Source organism: Aquarana catesbeiana, linkage group LG01 (genome assembly GCF_042186555.1).
Source record: "Aquarana catesbeiana isolate 2022-GZ linkage group LG01, ASM4218655v1, whole genome shotgun sequence".
In the NCBI taxonomy this organism is placed as follows: domain Eukaryota; kingdom Metazoa; phylum Chordata; class Amphibia; order Anura; family Ranidae; genus Aquarana; species Aquarana catesbeiana.
In genome coordinates, this window is record NC_133324.1 from 245,133,177 (window position 1) to 245,154,833 (window position 21,657).

Consider the following 21,657-nt stretch of genomic DNA (forward strand, 5'->3'; position numbering starts at 1 on the left):
GTTTAGCAAGATGTATTTACATAGTCGGCAAGGTTGAATAAGGAAACCAGTACATCCAGTTCAACCTTTTTTTTTTTAGTACATCTTTAATTTTTTTGTGTATTACATTATTAATACATTTTTCTGCTCCAAAAAAAAGTATGTTTATTGAACACGTTAAAATATGTTCTAGTAAGAGACTGTTTTTAAAATGGCATGCATATACAAGATTTCACTTTTAAGACCGGAGCAAGCCTAAAGAATGTCAATATTAGTGGAATCTTTGTCTACTGAAGGTGCCTTGGTGTCTCGCAAGATGTTTGTGATGGATTTATCAAGAGGGAGAAAGCAGTCATTATACATGAGATTAAAGTGTGCTCTGAATCTAAAAGGTCTTCAATTAGAGAGCAGGAGAGCAGTATATGTTGTAAGAATTGAAAAAGGCAAAATAATTATTCCTCCAATTTTTATATATGGGGCTTATTACTATGTGTGGTATGTGATATTGGGAAGTGTAATCATCATCAAAGCCAAGTACCTTAAAGTTACTTTGAGTTACTTCAACTTTTAAGTGATGGAAGTCATTTATCATAAAGACATTACCATGGAAGTCTCTGTGGGATTTAAATCATTAGGTAATAAATCAGGAAGCACTCTTCAAGCACTTAGTAATTACAGACTCAAGAGCATTGCCACAAATGCATTAACACTGTAGTTAAGCCCTGTCCTAGTGAAATTACCAGACAGATGTTGCTCTATGTAACTGCTATGGAAAGTATTGTGTGTTATCCTGCAATTTTTCCACTTTGGTTAGGTAAGATTATTTCCTTTAGTTTAGAAAAAAAATAAAACTAGAACAGCAATATGTTCTGATAAGGAAGAGGCATTTTTGATTAAATTGATTTAGGATTCAACATTTGTGGTTATAACAGCCATGATAGCATGGCATTGAACAAGTCGTGTTCTTTGAGATCCACGTTACTCTGTAAACACTACAATTTATACAGTAATATATAATAATACATTCTATTTCCTTATGTAGGCAGATTACTTACGCTGTTTCAGTAGTAAACCCCAAACAAAGGTTTGCTTTACTACTAGGCTTTAACTTAAAGAGGAGGTCCAGCCAAAAAATAAAAAAATAAAAAAAACGTAAAAGTCAGCAGCTACAAATACTGCAGCTGCTGACTTTTAATATTAGGGCACTTACCTGTCCAGGGAGCCCGCGATGTCAGCACCCCAGCCAGTCTTCAGAACGACTCCCGGAGCGCTGCCACTGCCATTACTGATAAGGAAACCAGGCAGTGAAGCCTTTCAGCTTCACTGCTGGTTCCCTACTGCACATGCACGAAGCTCGCTGCACTTCCCAATTGGCCCGGCGGAGGGGGGAAGGAGGAGGGGGGCCGAACTTCGGGGAGATTGGGCCGCGGCCCATCTCCTGGAAGTGGGGAAGGAGACCTGTCATAAACGGGTCCCCGTCCCCCCCTCCCCTCTGAAAGGTGCCAAATATGACACCAGAGGGGGGGGGCATATAAGCGTGGAACTCCGCTTTAAGATCCCCATTGCAGATTGTGATAGTCATCCTGCTAAATTAATAGGGCCTCAAACATAACCACTGACTTATTGTTAAGGGTTAGACCTTCATGTATTTATATTACTCAAACAGCCTCCAATTATATACAGTAAATAGAGTTTAAAGTGATATTAAAGTCTTGTTTTTTTTTTTTCGTTTAAAAATTACAAACATGTTATACTTACCTGCTCTGTGTAGTGGTTTTGCACAGAACAGCCCAGATCCTCCTCTTCTCGGGTCCCTTGCCAGTGCCTCTGCCCCTCCCTCCTGCCGAGTGCCCCCATGGCAAGCAGCTTGCTATGGGGGCACTTGAACCGAGCAGCTGCTCTGTGTGTTCATTCAGACAATGAGCCGCGGCTCGGCACCTGGGAGCCAATGGCTGGTCACCTACACCTTTCATCATTACATGGGACATTTATGATCAGTAGATTTTCTTTTTTGCCTGAACTTCGGCTTTGTCAGTAACCAGAGTGCAAGGTTGTGGTCAGTGTGACAGTTTGCATAAGGATTAGAGTTAACTGTCAAAGTTGGTGTGCAAATCGGGCCTTAAAATAAAGCCAGCGGACATGATACAGTGGAGGCAGCAAATAATGAGACGTTAGGAAAGATGATCAGACGAGTGTACTGAGCCCCTGAGTTTTCACATTGTTTCTTTCACTCCTCTATCTGGAGCTGGAACACCTAAATTCTGATCTTCTATTTTCTTTTCAGGTGTGTTTAGTTGGTGACTGTGTTGGAGGGATTTTGGGATTTGATGCCTTATGTTACAGCAATCAGACTGTGTCTGAAAGTCAGAACAGCAGCCGCAGAGGAAGCATTGTGAGTGTCCAGGTATTACACATTGTTCTATTGTTAATTGACAAAAGGTAGATTTAATATTTGTGTGCTAGACAGCCCTAACTTTTGCCAGTCCTTTACAGAAAGCAAACTCATGTTGCTTCTGCATCTAAGGCCGACCATAGACAGTTTGACTTGCTGAACCGGCCGAGGTTCGAACCCTATATTGGCAGGCTTAATGTACAAAGTTGATCGATCAACTTGAGTACAACCAGCCTGCGATTATCGCTAGCGGCTGCTATAGCCACTAGCAACAATCACTGTCTTCTCTCGACAGGGGTGGCTTCCCACACCGGGAGAATGACAGTGTCTCAGCAGGAGGGATTCCCCTGTCAGCACTGACTGTGTTGATAGGGTAATCATTTGCAGGAAAAAATTTGCATCGTCTATGGCCTGCCTAAGTTGACATGTTTCTTTGATATATTTGAATTTATAAGATAACATGTCTCTGGCATTGTATCTTGCTGGGGTTTGAATATTTGTGTGTACTGTAGTGTTGACATCAGATTGTAAGCTGTGTTGTGACATAGATTAATGTGAATGGTGCTGTGTTCTCGATATCACGTATGCTGATTATATAAATTAAGCCATATGATCATCTTCTGCTGTCCATACAATAATTTATACAGTACGTATTAAAATTGCAATGGCTGCCTGCCATGGTGTGTATCAGAAGAGATCACAGTCAGTCTAGAAAAATATTGTGACCTGTCAGTTCCCCTGTAAAATTAGCAGCTTTTTTTGATTATTTGGGCCTCATACATAATTGTGTCCATATAGTCTGACAGTCTCTTTATGTCTACGGCCAGCATGTGGACGCATGACAAATGTGTTAAGGCTGCATTCATATTACAGTAGCTCATTCACAAACGCTCCTAAAAAAAAATCACTCAATGCTCAAAAAGATACTTCTGCGCTTTTGCCACATTTGTCACATGTAGGGCTGCCTATTGAAATTAATGGGCTGCCCTGTGCATGGAGCGCAAAAATGTGCATTCACATGATGCGCTAGATAGTGTGAATGGGGGCTTAAGGAACATTTTTTTTTTGCACTTTAGCAGAAAAGTAAATATTGTGTTACATATTATAACAAATGAGGACTTAAGGACTTGACTTAGTCGGGTATTATCCTTCTCGCAAACAGATTACATTAGATGAAGCTGATTGAATTACTCCATAATAGCACTGTGGAAAATAAACATCAAGCCATTCTCTGAAAGCTCATTTGGGATCAATTCATATTAGGAGACTCATAAATTTTGCAGTATGGAGTCGCTATATGTTTTCTAACATGAATAAACTTTTAGACACAAATGGCCAGATCATACATGCATAGGCATGAGGACCTTCCCAAAAGGGTTTAGCAGATAATACTCTGTTTACAAGACAGCTTGAAGGGTTGTCAGTTTTCTTTTGGTTTTTATTGCTGGTACTTGTATTTTTGGTACCTGTTCTGTAAACTTTTGCAAAAACTTTAATAAAGATAGAATGCAACAAAAAAAAAGGCGTTTAGCAGTGGCATTTTACTACTATTTGTAAATATAGTTACTTATATACAAGAGCCACATTCATATGACAAGCAGAGTTGAGCTGTATTAAAAAATTAAAATCTCAGGTATTTTGAACACAGTGATGTTTGCTAGCGGCTAAAGCTTAGACCTTGCAGGCTCCAGGTGTCAAACACATAATGGCTGCATTGAGAATGTCACATTTGAACATTTAAATATAAATTCCTCGAACTGCTAAAATGTTTTCCATTTGAACTTTGCACAATTATTCTATGCTCTATATAAAGTTTTCTGGCCTCTTATCTCTTGGTGGAGAGACTTATTGTTACTTACTGCACAATAACTAGGCTGCTTGGTAAAACCTACATGAAAATAATATATATACTGTGTGTATATGTGTGTGTGTATGTATGTATGTATGTGTATATAAATATATATTTATTCACCCGCTTTTTTAGTATCTAATGCCATCATAAATCTGAATCTTTGGACTATTACAATCAAGCGAGACAAAACAGTCCTTATGCTTCTATCCCCTCCTTGGTTGTTAATGAGATACCTATATTATCTAAAAATTGCTGAACACTAGAAATGCAACAATGTGTCCTCAGTGATAATTCCATGCTGTAGACACATCCGCCAGGCGGAAAAAAATATTTGATCCACTGACAAAGAAATGATCAGTCTATAATTTTAATGGTCGGTTTATTTTAACAGTGAGAGACAGAATAACAACAAAAATATCCAGAAAAACTAATTTCAAAAAAGTTATAAATTGATTGCCTTTTAATGAATGAAATAAGTATTTGATCCCCTATCAATCAGCAAGATTTCTGGTTCCCAGGAGTCTTCTATACAGGTAAAGAGCTGAGATTAGGAGCACTCTTTTAAAGGGAGTGCTCCTAATCTCAGCTTGTTACCTGTCTAAAAGACACCTGTCCACAGAAGCAATCAATCAGATTCCAATCTCTTCACCATTGCCAAGACCAAAGAGCTGTCCAAGGGACAGCATTGCAGACCTACACAAGGCTGGAATGGGCTACAAGACCATCAGTTGGTGCGATTATTTGCAAATGAAGGAAAAATAAAAGAACTGTCAATCTCCCTCGGATTGAGGCTCCATGCAAGATCTCACCTCGTGGAGTTTCAGTGATCATGAGAGCGGTGAGGAATCAGCCCAGAACTACATGGGAGAATCTTGTCAATGATCTCAAGGCAGTTGGGACCATATTCACCAAGAAATCAATTGGTAACACACTACGCCATGAAGGACTGAAATCCTGCAGTGCCTACAAGGTCCCCCTGCTCAAGAAACCACATGCACAAGCCCGTCTGAAGTTTGCTAATGAACATCTGAATGATTCAGAGGAGAACTGGGTGAAAGTGTTGTGATCAGATGAGACCAAAATCAAGCTCTTTGACATCAACTCAACTCGCTGTGTTTGGAGGAGAAGGAATGCTGCCTCTGACCCCAAGAACACCATTGTCAAACATGGAGCTGGAAACATCATGCTTTGGGGGTGTTTTTCTGCTATGGGGACAGGACAACTTCACCGCATCAAAGGGACGATGGACGGGACCATGTATGTGGAGGGAGCTGAAGGTTCAAGTTACCAAACGTCAGCCTCAAAACCTTAATGACTTGGAGAGCATCTGCAAAGAGGAGTGGGACAAAATCCCTCCTGAAATGTGTGCAAACCTGGTGGCCAACTACAAGAAACATCTGACCTCTGTAATTACCAAAAAGGGTTTTGCCACAAAGTACTAAGTCATGTTTTGCGAAGGGGTCAAATACTTATTTCACTCATTAAAATGCAAATCAATTTATAACTTTTTTGAGATTAGTTTTTCTGGATATTTTTATTGTTATTCAGGCTCTCGCTGTTAAAATAAACCTACCATTAAAATTATAGACTGATAATTTCTCTTTTATTACTTTATGACATTCCTACTTTTTCTTCTAGGATACGGATCTCTTATCTCCAGGTATTAGTGTTAACAACAGTTACTGCTCTAGCAGTTCAAATCTGGAGACTAGTCGACACTTAAGCCGCAGCAACATAGACATACCTCGGAGCAATGGTGAAGACCCAAAAAAACAGCTTCCTCGCAAGAGAAGTGACTCTTCAACCTATGAGCTGGATACCATTAAGCAGCACCAAGCTTTTCTCTCTAGGTATCTATTGCATACACTGGTAGAGCATAATATGTGGGTTTACTGGAAGAATATCTATAATGGTAGAGTGTCTATAGCATCTTACTGTATATATGGTATAGCTTAACTACAGGGCCGGACTGGGAATAAAAACCAGCCCTGGAAATAATTTCATACCAGCCCCATAGCATTTTTATACCAGCCCAACTGCATAACGTCATTATTTTTTTGTTCACAAAAGGGAAAACCATGCATTTTAAAGCACATTTGAAGAGTGTATTATCTATAGATAAGAGAGACATGAAATTTACAAACAGCAGCAATTTTTTATTTTTTTACTGGCAAAATCATGGCATTTACTGGCACATTTTTTACTGATACTGCAAAAAAAAGGTGCCATAAATGGCAGGTTTCAGTGCAAATATCAATATTTAAGCTATAAACTGCTATTAGCAATGTGTTAAGTTAAACAAAAGTCAAACACCATATTTATCCTCTTACATGAAGGTCAGATTAATATAACCCAGCACAGAGTTCCCCCCATACATCAGGAGGATTCCCCTTTACAGTGCAAGGGAACTCTGACATAAAGGGGAACATTGCAGATCATGATCTAAGCAGGAACTCTGATATAAAAGGGGGGCACTGGTGACCAGAGACCCCACTTATATCAGAGTCCACTGCATTCCCCTTTACATCAGAGTTCTCACTTACATCAGGGTCTGCAGCATTGCCCTTTACATCAGAGTTCTCACTTACATCAGGGTCTGCAGAATTGCCCTTTACATCAGAGTTCTTACTTACATCAGGGTCTGCAGAATTGCCCTTTACATCAGAGTTCTCACTTACATCAGGGTCTGCAGAATTGCCCTTTACATCAGAGTTCCCCCTTGCACTGTAAGGTGGAATCCTGCAGACTATGATGTAAAGGGGAACTCTGGGAATGTGGGGAGGACTCTGGTGACCAGAGACCACCTTCTGCAGAAAGAAAACACTAAGGTACGGGGGTTTACTGATATAGGGGGAAACCTATATATCAGTGCCCCCTTACAATATTGTATTGACCCCCCCCCTCTCAGGTAGGCCTGGCGGCGCTGTCACTGACCTCCTCTCAGGTGCACCGTACAGGGCTCAGTCAGTCGGCTCCAGCTCGGTGGCTCTGGTTTTATCCCATAGTTTCCTCTCCATAGTCCATACATGTATGACTTCTCCCATGACCCCCATCCCTGAGGCACTCCCACTGTTGACTCCACTCCAGACTGCAGACGTGATATAAGACAGGAGATGGTCAGAGGCTGCGGATGGTACAGGAGAGGTCAGAGGCTGCGCATGGTACAGGAGAGGTCAGAGGCTGCGCATGGTACAGGAGAGGTCAGAGGCTGCGCATGGTACAGGAGAGGTCAGAGGCTGCGCATGGTACAGGAGAGGTCAGAGGCTGCGCATGGTACAGGAGAGGTTAGAGGCTGCGCATGGTACAGGAGAGGTCAGAGGCTGCGCATGGTACAGGAGAGGTCAGAGGCTGCGCATGGTACAGGAGAGGTCAGAGGCTGCGCATGGTACAGGAGAGGTCAGAGGCTGCGCATGGTACAGGAGAGGTCAGAGGCTGCGCATGGTACAGGAGAGGTCAGAGGCTGCGCATGGTACAGGAGAGGTCAGAGGCTGCGCATGGTACAGGAGAGGTCAGAGGCTGCGCATGGTACAGGAGAGGTCAGAGGCTGCGCATGGTACAGGAGAGGTCAGAGGCTGCGCATGGTACAGGAGAGGTCAGAGGCTGCGCATGGTACAGGAGAGGTCAGAGGCTGCGCATGGTACAGGAGAGGTCAGAGGCTGCGCATGGTACAGGAAAGGTCAGAGGCTGCGCATGGTACAGGAGAGGTCAGAGGCTGCGCATGGTACAGGAGAGGTCAGAGGCTGCGCATGGTACAGGAGAGGTCAGAGGCTGCGGATGGTACAGGAGAGGTCAGAGGCTGCGAGTGGTACATGGGAGGTCAGAGGCTGCGGATGATGCAGGGGAGGTCAGAGGCTGCGGATGATGCAGGGGAGGTCAGAGGCTGCGGAGGGGACCACAGAAGAGGTCAGAGGCTGAGGAGGGGACGACAGGAGGTCAGAGGCTGAGGAGGGGACGACAGGAGGTCAGAGGCTGAGGAGGGGACGACAGGAGGTCAGAGGCTGAGGAGGGGACGACAGGAGGTCAGAGGCTGAGGAGGGGACGACAGGAGGTCAGAGGCTGAGGAGGGGACGACAGGAGGTCAGAGGCTGAGGAGGGGACGACAGGAGGTCAGAGGCTGAGGAGGGGATGACAGGAGGTCAGAGGCTGCAGGGGGGTGCGAACAGGAGGTCAGAGGCTGCAGGGGGGACAGGTGGTCAGAGGCTGCAGGGGGGACAGGAGGTCAGAGGCTGCAGGGGGGACAGGAGGTCAGAGGCTGCAGGGGGGACAGGAGGTCAGAGGCTGCAGGGGGGACAGGAGGTCAGAGGCTGCAGGGGGGACAGGAGGTCAGAGGCTGCAGGGGGGACAGGAGGTTAGAGGCTGCAGGGGGGACAGGAGGTCAGAGACTGCGGATGATGCAGGGGAGGTCAGAGGCTGCGGAGGGGACCACAGGAGAGGTCAGAGGCTGCGGAGGGGACGAGAAGAGGTCAGAGGCTGAGGAGGGGACGAGAAGAGGTCAGAGGCTGAGGAGGGGACGAGAAGAGGTCAGAGGCTGCAGGGGGGGACAGGTGGTCAGAGGCTGCAGGAGGGGGGGCAGGAGGTCAGAGGCTGCAGGGGGGGGCAGGAGGTCAGAGGCTGCAGGGGGGGACAGGAGGTCAGAGGCTGCAGGGGGGGGACAGGAGGTCAGAGGCTGCAGGGGGGAGACAGGAGGTCAGAGGCTGCAGGGGGGGACAGGTGGTCAGAGGCTGCAGGGGGGAGACAGGAGGTCAGAGGCTGCAGGGGGGGACAGGTGGTCAGAGGCTGCAGGGGGGGGGGCAGCGGGTCAGAGGCTTGCGGGGGGGGACAGGAGGTCAGAGGCTGGGGGGGACAATGAGGTCAGAGGCTGCAGGGGGGGACAGGAGGTCAGAGGCTGCAGGGGGGACAGGAGGTCAGAGGCTGCAGGGGGGGGACAGGAGGTCAGAGGCTGGGGGGGACAATGAGGTCAGAGGCTGCAGGGGGGGACAGGAGGTCAGAGGCTGCAGGGGGGGACAGGAGGTCAGAGGCTGCAGGGGGGGACAGGTGGTCAGAGGCTGCAGGGGGGGACAGGAGGTCAGAGGCTGCAGGGGGGGACAGGTGGTCAGAGGCTGCAGGGGGGGGGCAGGAGGTCAGAGGCTTGCGGGGGGGGACAGGAGGTCAGAGGCTGGGGGGGACAATGAGGTCAAAGGCTGCAGGGGGGGACAGGAGGTCAGAGGCTGCAGGGGGGGACAGGAGGTCAGAGGCTGCAGGGGGGGGACAGGTGGTCAGAGGCTGCAGGGGGGGGGACAGGTGGTCAGAGGCTGCAGGGGGGGGACAGGTGGTCAGAGGCTGCAGGGGGGGGACAGGTGGTCAGAGGCTGCAGGGGGGGGGACAGGTGGTCAGAGGCTGCAGGGGGGGGGACAGGTGATCAGAGGCTGCAGGGGGGGGACAGGTGATCAGAGGCTGCAGGGGGGGGGCGGGCAGGAGGTCAGAGGCTGTGGGGGGACGCAGGAAGAGGCACAGGCCACCAGACGCCAGACACTGAGCGCTGCAACCGCTTTACCTTTAAAAATGGCGCCGCTCGGCGCCATCGTGTCACTGCGCATGCGCCCGCACTTCCGAAAATTGCCGAGCGTGTACGGGTTTTCCCGAGCACGGCCAACCTCGGAACAGCGCTGGCGCCTGCACAGTTGCACGTCGGCCCGGCCCCCGCAGCCATTTTTCTTTCAGGCGCCGCTGCCCTCACAGCGGCCGGCGGCCGCAGGGGTAGCCAGACCACCGGCCCACCGGGGGATTTCCCGGTATCCCGGTTGGCCAGTCCGGCCCTGCTTAACTACTGGGGGCTTCTGGCAGAAGACATGGGCTGCTCTCTAAATTTTGCTCAGATGCAGAAGAAAATAGATATTCCATCTTACATAGTTCTATAGTTCACAGAAGAGAACTGGTAACATTGTTTGAGATTTCATTGTAGAGGAAGTTATGAGCAAACTGGATTTCTGGGGGATCAACAATAATTTCCCAGTACTTGCAGAAAATGCCACCACAACCAAAGATGCAATAAATTATGTTTTGTTTTTTGGATTAGGAAACAATTTAAGGTACTCAGGAATGGGAGCTCTGTCAAGTCTGTGGTTAACAGCTAATGTGATGATTAGGAAGGATTTTTTAGCCAGTTGCTTGTTTGTCTCTAAATACGATGAGTGGTGGGTGGATCAAGACCCCTGTTGCCCTACCTGCAGACCTTTAGTACTTATTGTGGGGCCCTTGGACTCTAGTAGTTTTGTAGTGGGGGTAAGAAAATTAATTTGTAAAGGGATAATAACTGTGACCTCTACTAGCCTTATGTAACCTGTCCAAAGCCTGTTATCTGCAGCATGTCTCTAATATCCAACCAAACCTCTAGCATGTCGACAGTCTCTCACCAGCTTCCCTTTGGTATATACCCAGTCTTTGGCAGTCCTTTCTAGAACTGCATATACTGAATATTTTTTGATCTTGTTAATGTTAGGAACCACAGTTGAGGCCCCATATACCTCGAAAGCCAACAACCACTGGTCTAGATACTCTAAACATGTATAATTGGATTGGCTTTTGTGAAAACAGTTATTAGGTAATCAGAATGTCTATCGTACATAGCGTAAATCTAGCCATAGACCGTTCATTTTTTTTTTCATTCACCCATGGGAACATTTAAATTTAAAATCATGATTTGTCATTGTAAGAATACAATGATCAGTGTCTGCAGCTGTTAAATTCTGAAGGTTTTCCAGTGTGTCCCTTCGACAGAAAACGATCAAGCTATTGACAGCTGTCAAACAAAGATGACCAGACGCTGCTTGAAATTCATCCGGTCCTGGCTGAAGTGGCTGAATTTTTTTTAAATGTATGGCCAATGTATGTAAGGGAGATTTAAAAATTGTTTTTTAACAGTTTATTAAGCTAACTTTAATTGCATAAACCAGGGCTCGACAAATTCCAGGTTGCCATGGCGGCTAGAAATTGCATCCTGGCGCCTGGGCTTTTGTCAGCCCATTCACTGTTACAGGGATGCAGAATTTGTATTGCCTGACATGCAGTTCCGGGCAGTTCGTTTTTTTTCTACATCTGGGCAAGCAGCAGGGCTCACTTGTCAGGTAGAAGCATCTGCTGCCACCCGATTGCTTCCACACATGCGAGTAAAGTGCCCCTGCCTCCCGCTATGTATGCCAGACTTAGCTTGCCCATCTGCGGACCTGGGACCGGCATAGCAGGCACCGCAGGGTAGAAGGGAATTGAGGAGAGCGGATGTCACTTCCGGGTCTCCGTTGACAGTTTCCCCAGCCAGCAAGTACGGGAAAGAATGTAATGCAGTGCAATCTGTACTGCATTGAGCAGAGCACAGGGAAGACATGCAGGATCTAAAAGACCCTGCATGTGTCATTAAAGAAAACTGGTCACCAAAAAAAAAATAATTTAATGAAAAACAAAAGTTAAGTAAAAAATATGTTTTTCTTTAATTGTAAAAAAAATTAAGTTACACCCAAACAAAATCGGCCACTAGCATGTGCACAAGCTGGCTAGAGTCAAACAAATTTGTCAAGCCCTGGCTTAAACATTCTTTGCTCTAGTTTTGCATTATATTCCACAGACTGTTGTCATTTGGGAATAAATTACTTTTTTAGTAGATGTAGGATAGTAAACTGCAGACAGCAGGATGCAAGCAGTGGGAGCAACCAGAGAAACGTTTTCCTTTTGTTACAGGTGAATATCAGCATGCTTTAAAATGGTGTTGAAAATGTAGTAACCATAACTAACACATTTTCTGGAATACAACTAGCAATTAAGCAAATATTTCTGGTCAAATGTTTGTGGTTAGTTAAACCTTGGAAGATTTTTTTTTTTTTTTTTTTTTTTTTCTTTTTTCATTTGCAAATCAGTTAGACAAAGTGAACTGTGGTGTAACTGCACAAATATTTGCAACCTGGTTATGCCTTTAGTTCTATAATGTGGCAGCCTAACCTTACTTAATATCTTGATGCTGGGCAGTTCCTTGGAGACCTGAGCATAAAACAATACTATCACATTTTATCCAGTACTTCCTGCACCCAGTACTAAATAAACAGAAATGTTATATCTGGAAGGAGATATCCACACAACCCTGAACTGCAACAAAAACAATTGAGTGCTGTCCATGATACTTTTTACATACAACTTTTCAGGACAGTCTTTCGGGGTGTACCCCCTTCTTCAAGGTCCAAGCAGTACTAATACACAAAGTTTTAGCAGAATGTTAATAAGATAATCTCTGAGGGGAAAAAAACATACACAGCAATGTTAATTAAACTTGGATAGTTATTGCGATAAGGCAGGGAGACACAACCATTATGGATATAACTCGCTAATGCTCAACCGAGCTGTAAGGAAAATGGACATGAAATAGTACAGCACCAGCAGTATTTCCATAAAGCATTTCTGTTTGTTTCCAGTTTACATGCAAGTGTCCTCAGAAATGATACTGGGTCTCGAAGGTCAAGCAGCTCTACTATGTTGGATGGAGGCAGCATTGGAAAATTTGACTTTGAGATAACAGACTTCTTTCTCTTTGGCTCTCCTCTTGGACTAGTGTTGGCTCTGAGAAAAACAGTGATTCCAGCCCTTGACAGTAAGTATGATATAAATACATCAATGCCGCTGGGCTGCTTTTTTTGTACTTTGCAAGTATTTATAAATTGTGGCTGCAGCTCTGTTATACTTATCATGGGTTCTCAATTACTGGTGCTGCCTATGGAGATCTGCTTCCAGTATAATAAAAATAAAGGACATGGAAAGGGTGAAACCATACACTGAGCTGTACTGATTTGTAAATCTGTGTCCCATGTACAATGTTAAATTTATGCTTGCATTACAAACTGGTTTACATAGTATCTTTCCAGTCTTTATCCACCCATTAACCATCCTGTCAAAAAAATATATTTTTTTTTTCTGCAACCATAGAAGCCGTATCACCGTTTATATACAGATGCCACAGAATCTCCATCTGTATCCCTTCCACTTATGCAATGGACTTTCTGATTTACTAGAAATCTAAATACAGGCATACTCTGTAGTAGGGTCTTTATCTGTGTGTGATGCTAACAAATGGCAATGCTGAACTTGTTATAATCATGAGTTTCTATTAAATACAGGTCTTCCCACTTGGTAAGGCCTACATCAATTTCTAATACAATACTGGCATGGCCTAAACTACTAATGTAACAGAGGGGTAAATTCCTTGTTACACTTGTTTATTTAACAGGATCCTATGGTTAACCTTTCAGATTTGTGGGTGTAGTGCAATAATTCAAACAATGCACAAATAATATAGTAATGAAAAAAAATTACTTCAGTTAAAGATGTAGTACAGATGATAAACTGGATAAATACTCCTTCAATTCAATCCAGGGAGCCCCTCAACTTCTGGAAACATCAGAAACTACCTGGGTTGACAAATTTCACACAAGGTACTGGGCACATTCACCAAGATGTCTTAGATCAGGCTCTGACATGGGCTTCTTTGTTCTCCTATATATATGTGAATCTTATTGAGAGCACTCCCAAGTTAAAACTAATTTTAACAAGTTCTACCAAACGACTGGTTTTAACCAGTCATTTGGACTTATAATTGTCTCGAAGTAAGGAATGTGACCATATGTGGTAAGGTCAGAAGGATCAAAGTATACAGAAGTAGCCATATACAGAAGTACCTTTAAACTATCATCGTTATTAGCATAACAGCTAATACCAAGTGCTTTGTAAATCAATATTTAATATAGACCCACACTTCAATATCTTAAACTCAGATGATTGTTAAGATCTGTAATAAAGTTTGCTAAGATCAGTGCCAAGTATATAGCAGCCCTGAGTATTGTTTTTTTCCCCAAAAAAACTGGGAGTTTTACTTTTAATACCTACATGTTTGTCAGGGCACCCAACTACCCTGACAACTTAAATTCAAAGATTGATCACTCATTTTTTTGTGGAATGAGGTACAGTAGAAGTTGAGATGTTGATAATTTTTAGGTGAGCAGTTTCCTTTTTTTGTGTTCCCACCAATACTAGTACCGATCCCTCTGGCATTATAATAAATGTGACTTTCTTGCATTGCTAAAGGTTTTTGGTTCCACAAACATTTGTTTCATGCAATACTCATCCTCTGATTTATTTGTCATCTTCAGTTTATCAGCTCCGACCTGGCTGCCAGCAGGTTTACAACCTCTTCCACCCTGCTGATCCTTCTGCCTCCCGTGTAGAACCACTTCTAGAAAAGAAGTTTCATCTGCTGCCTCCCTTTAATGTCCCTCGATACCAGAGATTCCCTTTGGGGGATGGAATGTCCGCCCTCTTGGGTAAGTAGTGACTTTTGATTGTCACCATGTTCTCTTAGTATGTTCATAATCAGGTAAGCTAGTTTTTGATCCTACCTTCAAGATTTTTACCAAAACTTAGGGTTAATAGTGTAACCAAGCAGTTAGTACTGATTCATATGTGCCGTCTTATAGATACTTTTTCATGTTTAGCACCAACTTACTATGCATAGCTAGAAAATAAATTAACTTTGAAAAAACACAACCAGTAGCTTGACTTATTTGCCCTAAACATTTCTTACCTAGAACTTTTTTCTCATTGCCAGTAAGTAGGGTACAAAACATAAAAGCTAATTAATTATACAGCAGCCTATGCACAGTAAAGAAACTTATGTTACTAAACCAAGCTAATTCTTGTAAGAGAAGTTTAATTATACCCTAGCACTTAAGTCAATGCCTGCGTTTGCTTTAGAAATGCATCTCACCTCATAAAAATCTCAGGGAATGCAAACGCAGCTGCTGTTAATTCTGAATGATTTCCGAAGCAAATAAAACTAAGGCCCCTTCCACACTGGGGCGGGAAGTGCGTCGGTGGTAAAGCGCCACTATTATTAGCGGCGCTTTACCGTCATTTTGGAGGCGGCATTCAGCCGTTAGCGGGGCGGTTTTACCCCCCGCTAGCGGCTGAGAAAGGGTTAAAAACTACCGCAAATCGCCTCTGCAGAGGCGCTTTGCCAACGGTATTGCCGCGCTGCCCCATTGATTTCAATGGGCAGGAGCGGCGTATACACCGCTCCTTCACCGTTCCGAAGATGCTGCTAGCAGGACTTTTTTTCCCGCCCTGCCAGCGCACCGATCCAGTGTGAAAGCCCTCGGGGCTTTCACATTGGAGAGACGGCAGCGGCTGTTTCAGGTCGGTTTGCAGACGCTATTTTTAGCGCAATAGCGCCTGCAAACCGCCCCAGTGTGAAAGGGGTCTAAAGGTCATAATCATGCTACCTTTGCTCATGAATGCCCATCTACACAGGCCCTTAATCTGATTATACACAGGGGATAGATATTAGGATGTTTTTAAGTTATTTCTTCTTTACCTGACATATATATTCATGCTTTTCAGCCCACGAAATCTCCAAGTATGGCATTGCTGATATTTGGAGGGCCAGGGGATTAATCCATGATTGTACCAATATGTTATATACAACTGTATATGTGTTCTGGCCAGCCTTCAGTTCAGCCTATAGGCTGAGCGAAAAAATTAAACAGATTCCTCCATCCATGCTATAAAGCTTGGATGTACAAATCTACCATTGTGCCTGTTGTATTCTGACATCTACAGAATATTCAAACAGTGACTGCCTCTGATTAGCCACAGCTACTGTTCGTCTGAAAATTTTCCCATATGGCTCCTTTTGATTTTTTTTAATCGAAGGATATCGAGCTGGAGTCGGCTGATTTTTTTTTTTGAGGGCCAGTGAGCATAAGCCATGATTGTACCAACATTGTTACGTATAACTGTTTGTGTTCTGGCCAGCCTTAGCCTAACAGCCTTATCCACTATTAGTCTGAATGAAAAGAATGTATCAGATTCCTCTATCCACACTATACAATGTGGGTGGTTGAATCTTCAACTCTGCCTGTTGTATTCTGACAGCTACCTTGGGAATACCCAAAAAGTGGATGCATCTGATTAGATCCAGCCTCTGTTAAGCTGAAACTTTTTGTCCAACTATTTTTAAATTGCAGGATACCGAACAAGAGAGGACTGACAAGGTCAAAAAAAGACATGTTTTGATGCAGTACTTTTATCCAGCCAGATCTGATGAAGTACATATTTGCTGCCCAGGATGGGGCCTTTTGAGCCCCCTCACACCTGTACATTTTAACATGTATATCAATTTACCATAAATGTTTTCCCAGCATCAAAAAAGTCAGTAATCTCAATTATTGTAAATACTTTAACACACTGTCACAATTTCATCAGCCAGCCTAGGGCCAGTAAAGAGGTGATACTAGCAGACGGGCATTGTCTTGGGTGCCAAAAGGTGCCTACAGACTGATGGAAATCCAGCTCCATTTCAATGGTAAGCAAAAACGAAAATATAAAGTTTTGGTGAGATTTAACTGATCGGCTCTTGTGTGCATTTTTTGGAGAAACCCAAATAAAACACATATAAAACGCCATACCATTGTTTTGCAATAGTGTAGCATGGTAAATTTCTTTAAACCTTTTAAAGACATTTTTTTTTAATATACCTGTGCATTACAGCTTCCCCAGTACGTTAATATGCAGTCCTCCATTTTGTAATATAATGATTACTTTTCAAGCTGTGGCTATATCTTGTGGCCTTCTGTCTCCAATGGCAGGATGTACCAGCTGTTGGATGCACAACCTCAGCACCTCACAATCAAGTACTTGATTTAGTTCCTTACCCATGCAAGCACAGTTTGCTTTCTCTTGCAACAGCGGCTGAGCTACGTATTCTGTGAAAATGAAAAAAAGCAGACTGTGCATGCTTGGGTAGGGCACAAAGCTCTGTCCTCATTTATGAGGTGCTGGAGGGCTATGCAGATGAAGAGGGAAGCCCAATGGAAAATGCAGCTTAAAAAGTGTGCATTATTTTACAAAACAGATGACTGTATATAATTGTACTGTGATGCTTATGGATTTTTTTTAAATGTCATTACGGGTGAATTAACCCTTTAAACTGGTTTCCAAAAGACCAATAGGCTTTTTTATACAGATATGGAGATTAGACTAGGGAGCTTTCATTAGCTTAGTATAATTAATTTGTCTCTTTCTTAACCACTCTTGAGATGATATATCAGTTATGCTAAAGCTGGCCATCGATGGATCGAAATTCAGTTAGTTTTGCAGGGACCAGCCAAATCAGTGTGAGGCCATCCTTGCTAGACAGAAGTCAGTCGTTTGAACAAAGCCAATTGTGCATTAGTGCCCATTTGACTTTTTGGAAACAGTTCAGCACGCAGAATTATATTATATATGCAAACAATCCACTTTATCAAACATAAAAACACACTGAAAGTTAAAAACTTATTTTGCACCAAGAAACAGATTTACAATTTCACATATGTGACCACGTAATCAAAAACCCTTTTCATGCAGAGCTCAGTCATTGAGCTTGCAAATTAGGCAGAGGGATAAGTTGCATCACAAATCTCAACATGTTTCATGAACAATAGATCACTTTATTAGGAGTCTATGCCACTGACAATGTGTCTGTAGATTAAATACAGCAAAACGAAATATAAATATAATAAATGGACATCATCTTAAACCTCCTATGAAGGTATAGTGCACACTTACAAATCAGATTGGCAAAAACCATTCTGTTAAAACCATATGAATTTCAGATGGTAACCACTGTAAAATGTCTGTCCCAGGGTCTGTGTGGGTTTTTTTAGGATAGAAATACAGTCATAAAATTTGCATTTGTACAGAGTGCATTGAGTCATTTAACTTAGATTTGCATCATGAGCAATAATAAAGCACAGCCAGCATGTCATTATGTAGCACTACAAATCAGAGGGCAGAGCCTGCATATGTAATGAGCAACTATAGCTTTCTATACATAAATGATTGCAAAAATGTTTTTAACATAACCCACACTGATGACTTTAAAAAAAATGCATGAAAAATATACACCCTTTAAATATTTTTTTCTCATGATAAAGGTGTTGCAGGTTTTACTAGGTATCCAGTCAGGTATCTAGTATATTTGGGTCAGGTTGTGGCTTGCTGATCTTTCCTTTCACTTTAATAGTAGACAGTTTATAACTTCAGTCTTTCATTCATAAATGAATGGCCTTAGCTTTGTTTTGGGGAATAAAAAGAGCATTTAAAGCAACATAATAGTTCCATTCTACTAAGCGGGACACTGAACTCAATGGAGCATATTTATAAAGAAGTGGATGCAACATTCAATAAACATACACTGAAGGTTAATCTCTCAGTCCCTCCCTATATCAGGGTCCCCATCAAAATCTGAGACACCAGCTGATCTGAATACTCGTTCTGTGCACTATGTCTGACATATGCCACTGACCCTAGCTGTGTGCCAGATAAAAGCTTGTAGTAGGCCAGATGTGGCCCATGGGGAGTAGTTTGGAGACCCATGTTTGAGTCGATTTTTTTTTATGTTTCTACATTGTTGCTGTTATATATTTTTTAAAGTATTGGTTTATACAGTGTAAACCCTGCCTGCTTCAAGGCAACCTACCAACCAGTAACATTTTTTGTTAGTTTCCAAGTGCAAAAGCATAAGGCCCCTTTTCTGCCAGTTTTTAGGCAGACCCGATCAGACCATCCATTTCCCTGTATGGAGCTGTGGATGTAAATGGATACAGTATGTGTCAGTTTACACCCGCCGACATCTGATCCTATCCCCTAAAAACAGACGGATGGGGGATCAGTTCTTCATCCGTCTGGCAGATCAGATGACAGTCGGATGTAAACAGACAGGCGGTTCTTTACATCCGACCACCCATAGAGAAAATTTGGCTTTGTCTGTGTCCACTCTGCATAAACGGAGTGGACGCGGACCTGTCATCTACCTGCTCAGCGGGGAATAGCAGACGGATCCTCTGCTGAGCAGGCAGAGTCTGCCCGTGTGAAAGAGCTCTAACATGTATAACATTGATGCATAGGAAAAAAGCTCTGTAGCTGTCCAAAAAGCCACTTACAGTGCCTTGAAAAAGTATTCATACCCCTTGAAATTTTCCACATTTTGTCATGTTACAACCAAAACTGTAAATGTATTTTATTGGGATTTTATGTGATAGACCAACACCAAGTGGCACATAATTGTAAAGTGGAAGGAAAATGCTAAATGGTTTTCAAAATTTTTTACAAATAAATATCTTAAAAGTGTGGTGTGCATTTGTATTCAGCCCCTTTACTCTGATACCCCTAACTAAAATCTAGTGGAACTAATTGCCTTCAGAAGTCACCTAATTAGCAAATCCACCTGTGTGTAATTTATGTCAGCTGTTCTGTGAAGCCCTCAGACGTTTGTTAGAGAACTTTAGTGAACAAACAGCATCATGAAGGCTAAGGAACACACCAGATGGGTCAGGGATAAAGTTGTGGAGAAGTTTAAAGCAGGGTTAGGTTATAAAAAAAATATCCCAAGCTTTGAACATCTCACAGAGCACTGTTCAATTCATCATCCGAGTATGGCACAATTGCAAACCTTACCAAGACATGGCCGTCCACCTAAACTGACAGGCCGGGCAGGGAGAGCATTAATCAGAGAAGCAGCCAAGAGGCCCATGGTAACTCTGGAGGAGCTGCGAAGATCCACACCTCAGGTGGGAGAATCTGTCCACAGGACAACTATTAGTCGTGCATTCCACAAATCTGGCCTTTATGGAAGAGTTGCAAGAAAAAAGCCATTGTTGAAAGAAAGCCATAGGAGGTCCTGTTTGCAGTTTACAAAAAGCCATGTGGGAGAAGGTTCTCTGGTCAGATGAGACCAAAATTGAACTTTGGCCTAAAAGCAAAACGCTATGTGTGGCGGAAAACTAACACTGCATGTCACCCTGAACACGCCACCCCCACCTTGAAACATGGTGGTGGCAGCATCATGTAGGGATGCTTTTCTTCAGCAGGTACAGGGAAGCTGGTCAGAGTTTGAGTAGATGGATGGCGCCAAATACAGGGAAATCTTAGAAGAAAACCTGTTAGCGTCTGCAAAAGACTTGAGACTGTGGCAGAGGTTCACCTTCCAGCAGGACAACCACCCTGAACATACAGCCAAAGTTACAATGGAATGGTTTAGCTCGTAGCCTATTGAAAATTGCTGTTCACGGATGCTCTTAAACCAATCTGACAGAGCTTGAGCTATTTTGCAAAGAAGAATGGGCAAAAATGTCACTCTCTAGATGTGCAAAGCTGGTAGAGACATACCCAAAAAGACTTGCAGCTGTAATTGCAGTGAAAGGTGGTTCTACAAAAGTATTGATTTAGGGGGCCAAATACAAATGCACGCCACACTTTTCAGATATTTATAAGTAACAAAATTTGAAAACCATTTATCATTTTCCTTCCTTTTCACGATTATGTGCCACTTGCTGTTGGCTTTCACATAAAATTCCAACAAAATACATTTACGTTTGTGGTTGTAACATGACAAAATGTGGAAAATTTCAAGGAGTGTGAATACTTTTTCAACGCACTGTATCAGACGTCGGCCTCTTTTAATCTTGTACTTTACTGTGCCTTTCTAAGTTAAAGTAGAACTATAGGCAAACATTTTCATTTTGGATACAATAAGGGAGGATTATAACCCCTGTTGCTTTATTTTTTGCCATCTGTGCACCATTGGGGAGATTTACTTTTACTTCCTCTCCCTTAGCCAATACAGGAAGTGAGAGGAAATCCCTGCAAATTAAAGGAATCCCTTGGGGAACTCCAGGCCATTAGAATTAATGTCACCATTGGAAGATTTTCCCTCTATTACTTTTCTGGGAACAACCTAAAATTTTGGATTTACTTTCACTTTCAATGCTAACGGTAAACAGGACAAAAAGGGTTTAATTCACTAACGGTTACCGCATGGGATGACATGGTCACGTGGCTCATTTTTTTACAATGTATAGTCAAGTTGTAATAGTATACATATGAAAATACAATCTATCCAGTTAACCTAAAACAAATTCTAATATTTTTGCTTTAACACTGAGATCAGTAGTATTTCATGCATTTTAAGTTTTTTTTTTTAGCTATTTGCTTGATCATTGTGTGGTGTTAACATCATGCTGTTTTTTTTTTTTAATTGGGCAAAAAACAAATTTAAATCTGATCTGGCATAAAATGTTTCTAAGGAAACTACAGTGCTAAAGTCCAGTTACTCTTCCTACGTACCTCTTAGGATCTTATGCTCAGGTATGGACTAAATACGGCAGGGTTTTGTTGAATAGTCTTGCTAAAAAGCCAGCATTTGATCATCGCTTAGAGCCAATGGCTGCAAGTGCTGATAAGTGTAATAGCACAGCGGGAGAGATCCCCATACCACACATCGTTGTGTTGATGGGGGTATCTGTCAGTTTTTTTTTTTTCCTTTCAACCAGCTGGTATGCAGCACCCTGTATGTAATAATAAGCAATCTAAATCCCTTTTTTTT

The 21,657-nt window shown here is 43.0% G+C and overlaps 1 protein-coding gene across 10 annotated transcripts in view; it reads left to right on the forward strand.

The window, feature by feature from the left end:
• The window catches only part of PITPNM2 (phosphatidylinositol transfer protein membrane associated 2), a 466,805-nt gene that overhangs the window by 388,586 nt on the left and 56,562 nt on the right, over nucleotides 1–21,657 (forward strand). For 9 of the 10 annotated variants that reach the window (XM_073627322.1, XM_073627313.1, XM_073627375.1 and 6 more), the window contains 4 exons: nucleotides 2,264–2,383; nucleotides 5,862–6,073; nucleotides 12,659–12,834; nucleotides 14,387–14,557. In XM_073627322.1, coding sequence (XP_073483423.1) covers nucleotides 2,264–2,383; nucleotides 5,862–6,073; nucleotides 12,659–12,834; nucleotides 14,387–14,557 — 679 coding nt within the window. The remainder of the gene's footprint in view (nucleotides 1–2,263; nucleotides 2,384–5,861; nucleotides 6,074–12,658; nucleotides 12,835–14,386; nucleotides 14,558–21,657) is intronic. The other variant, XM_073627349.1, reaches the window with a different exon arrangement.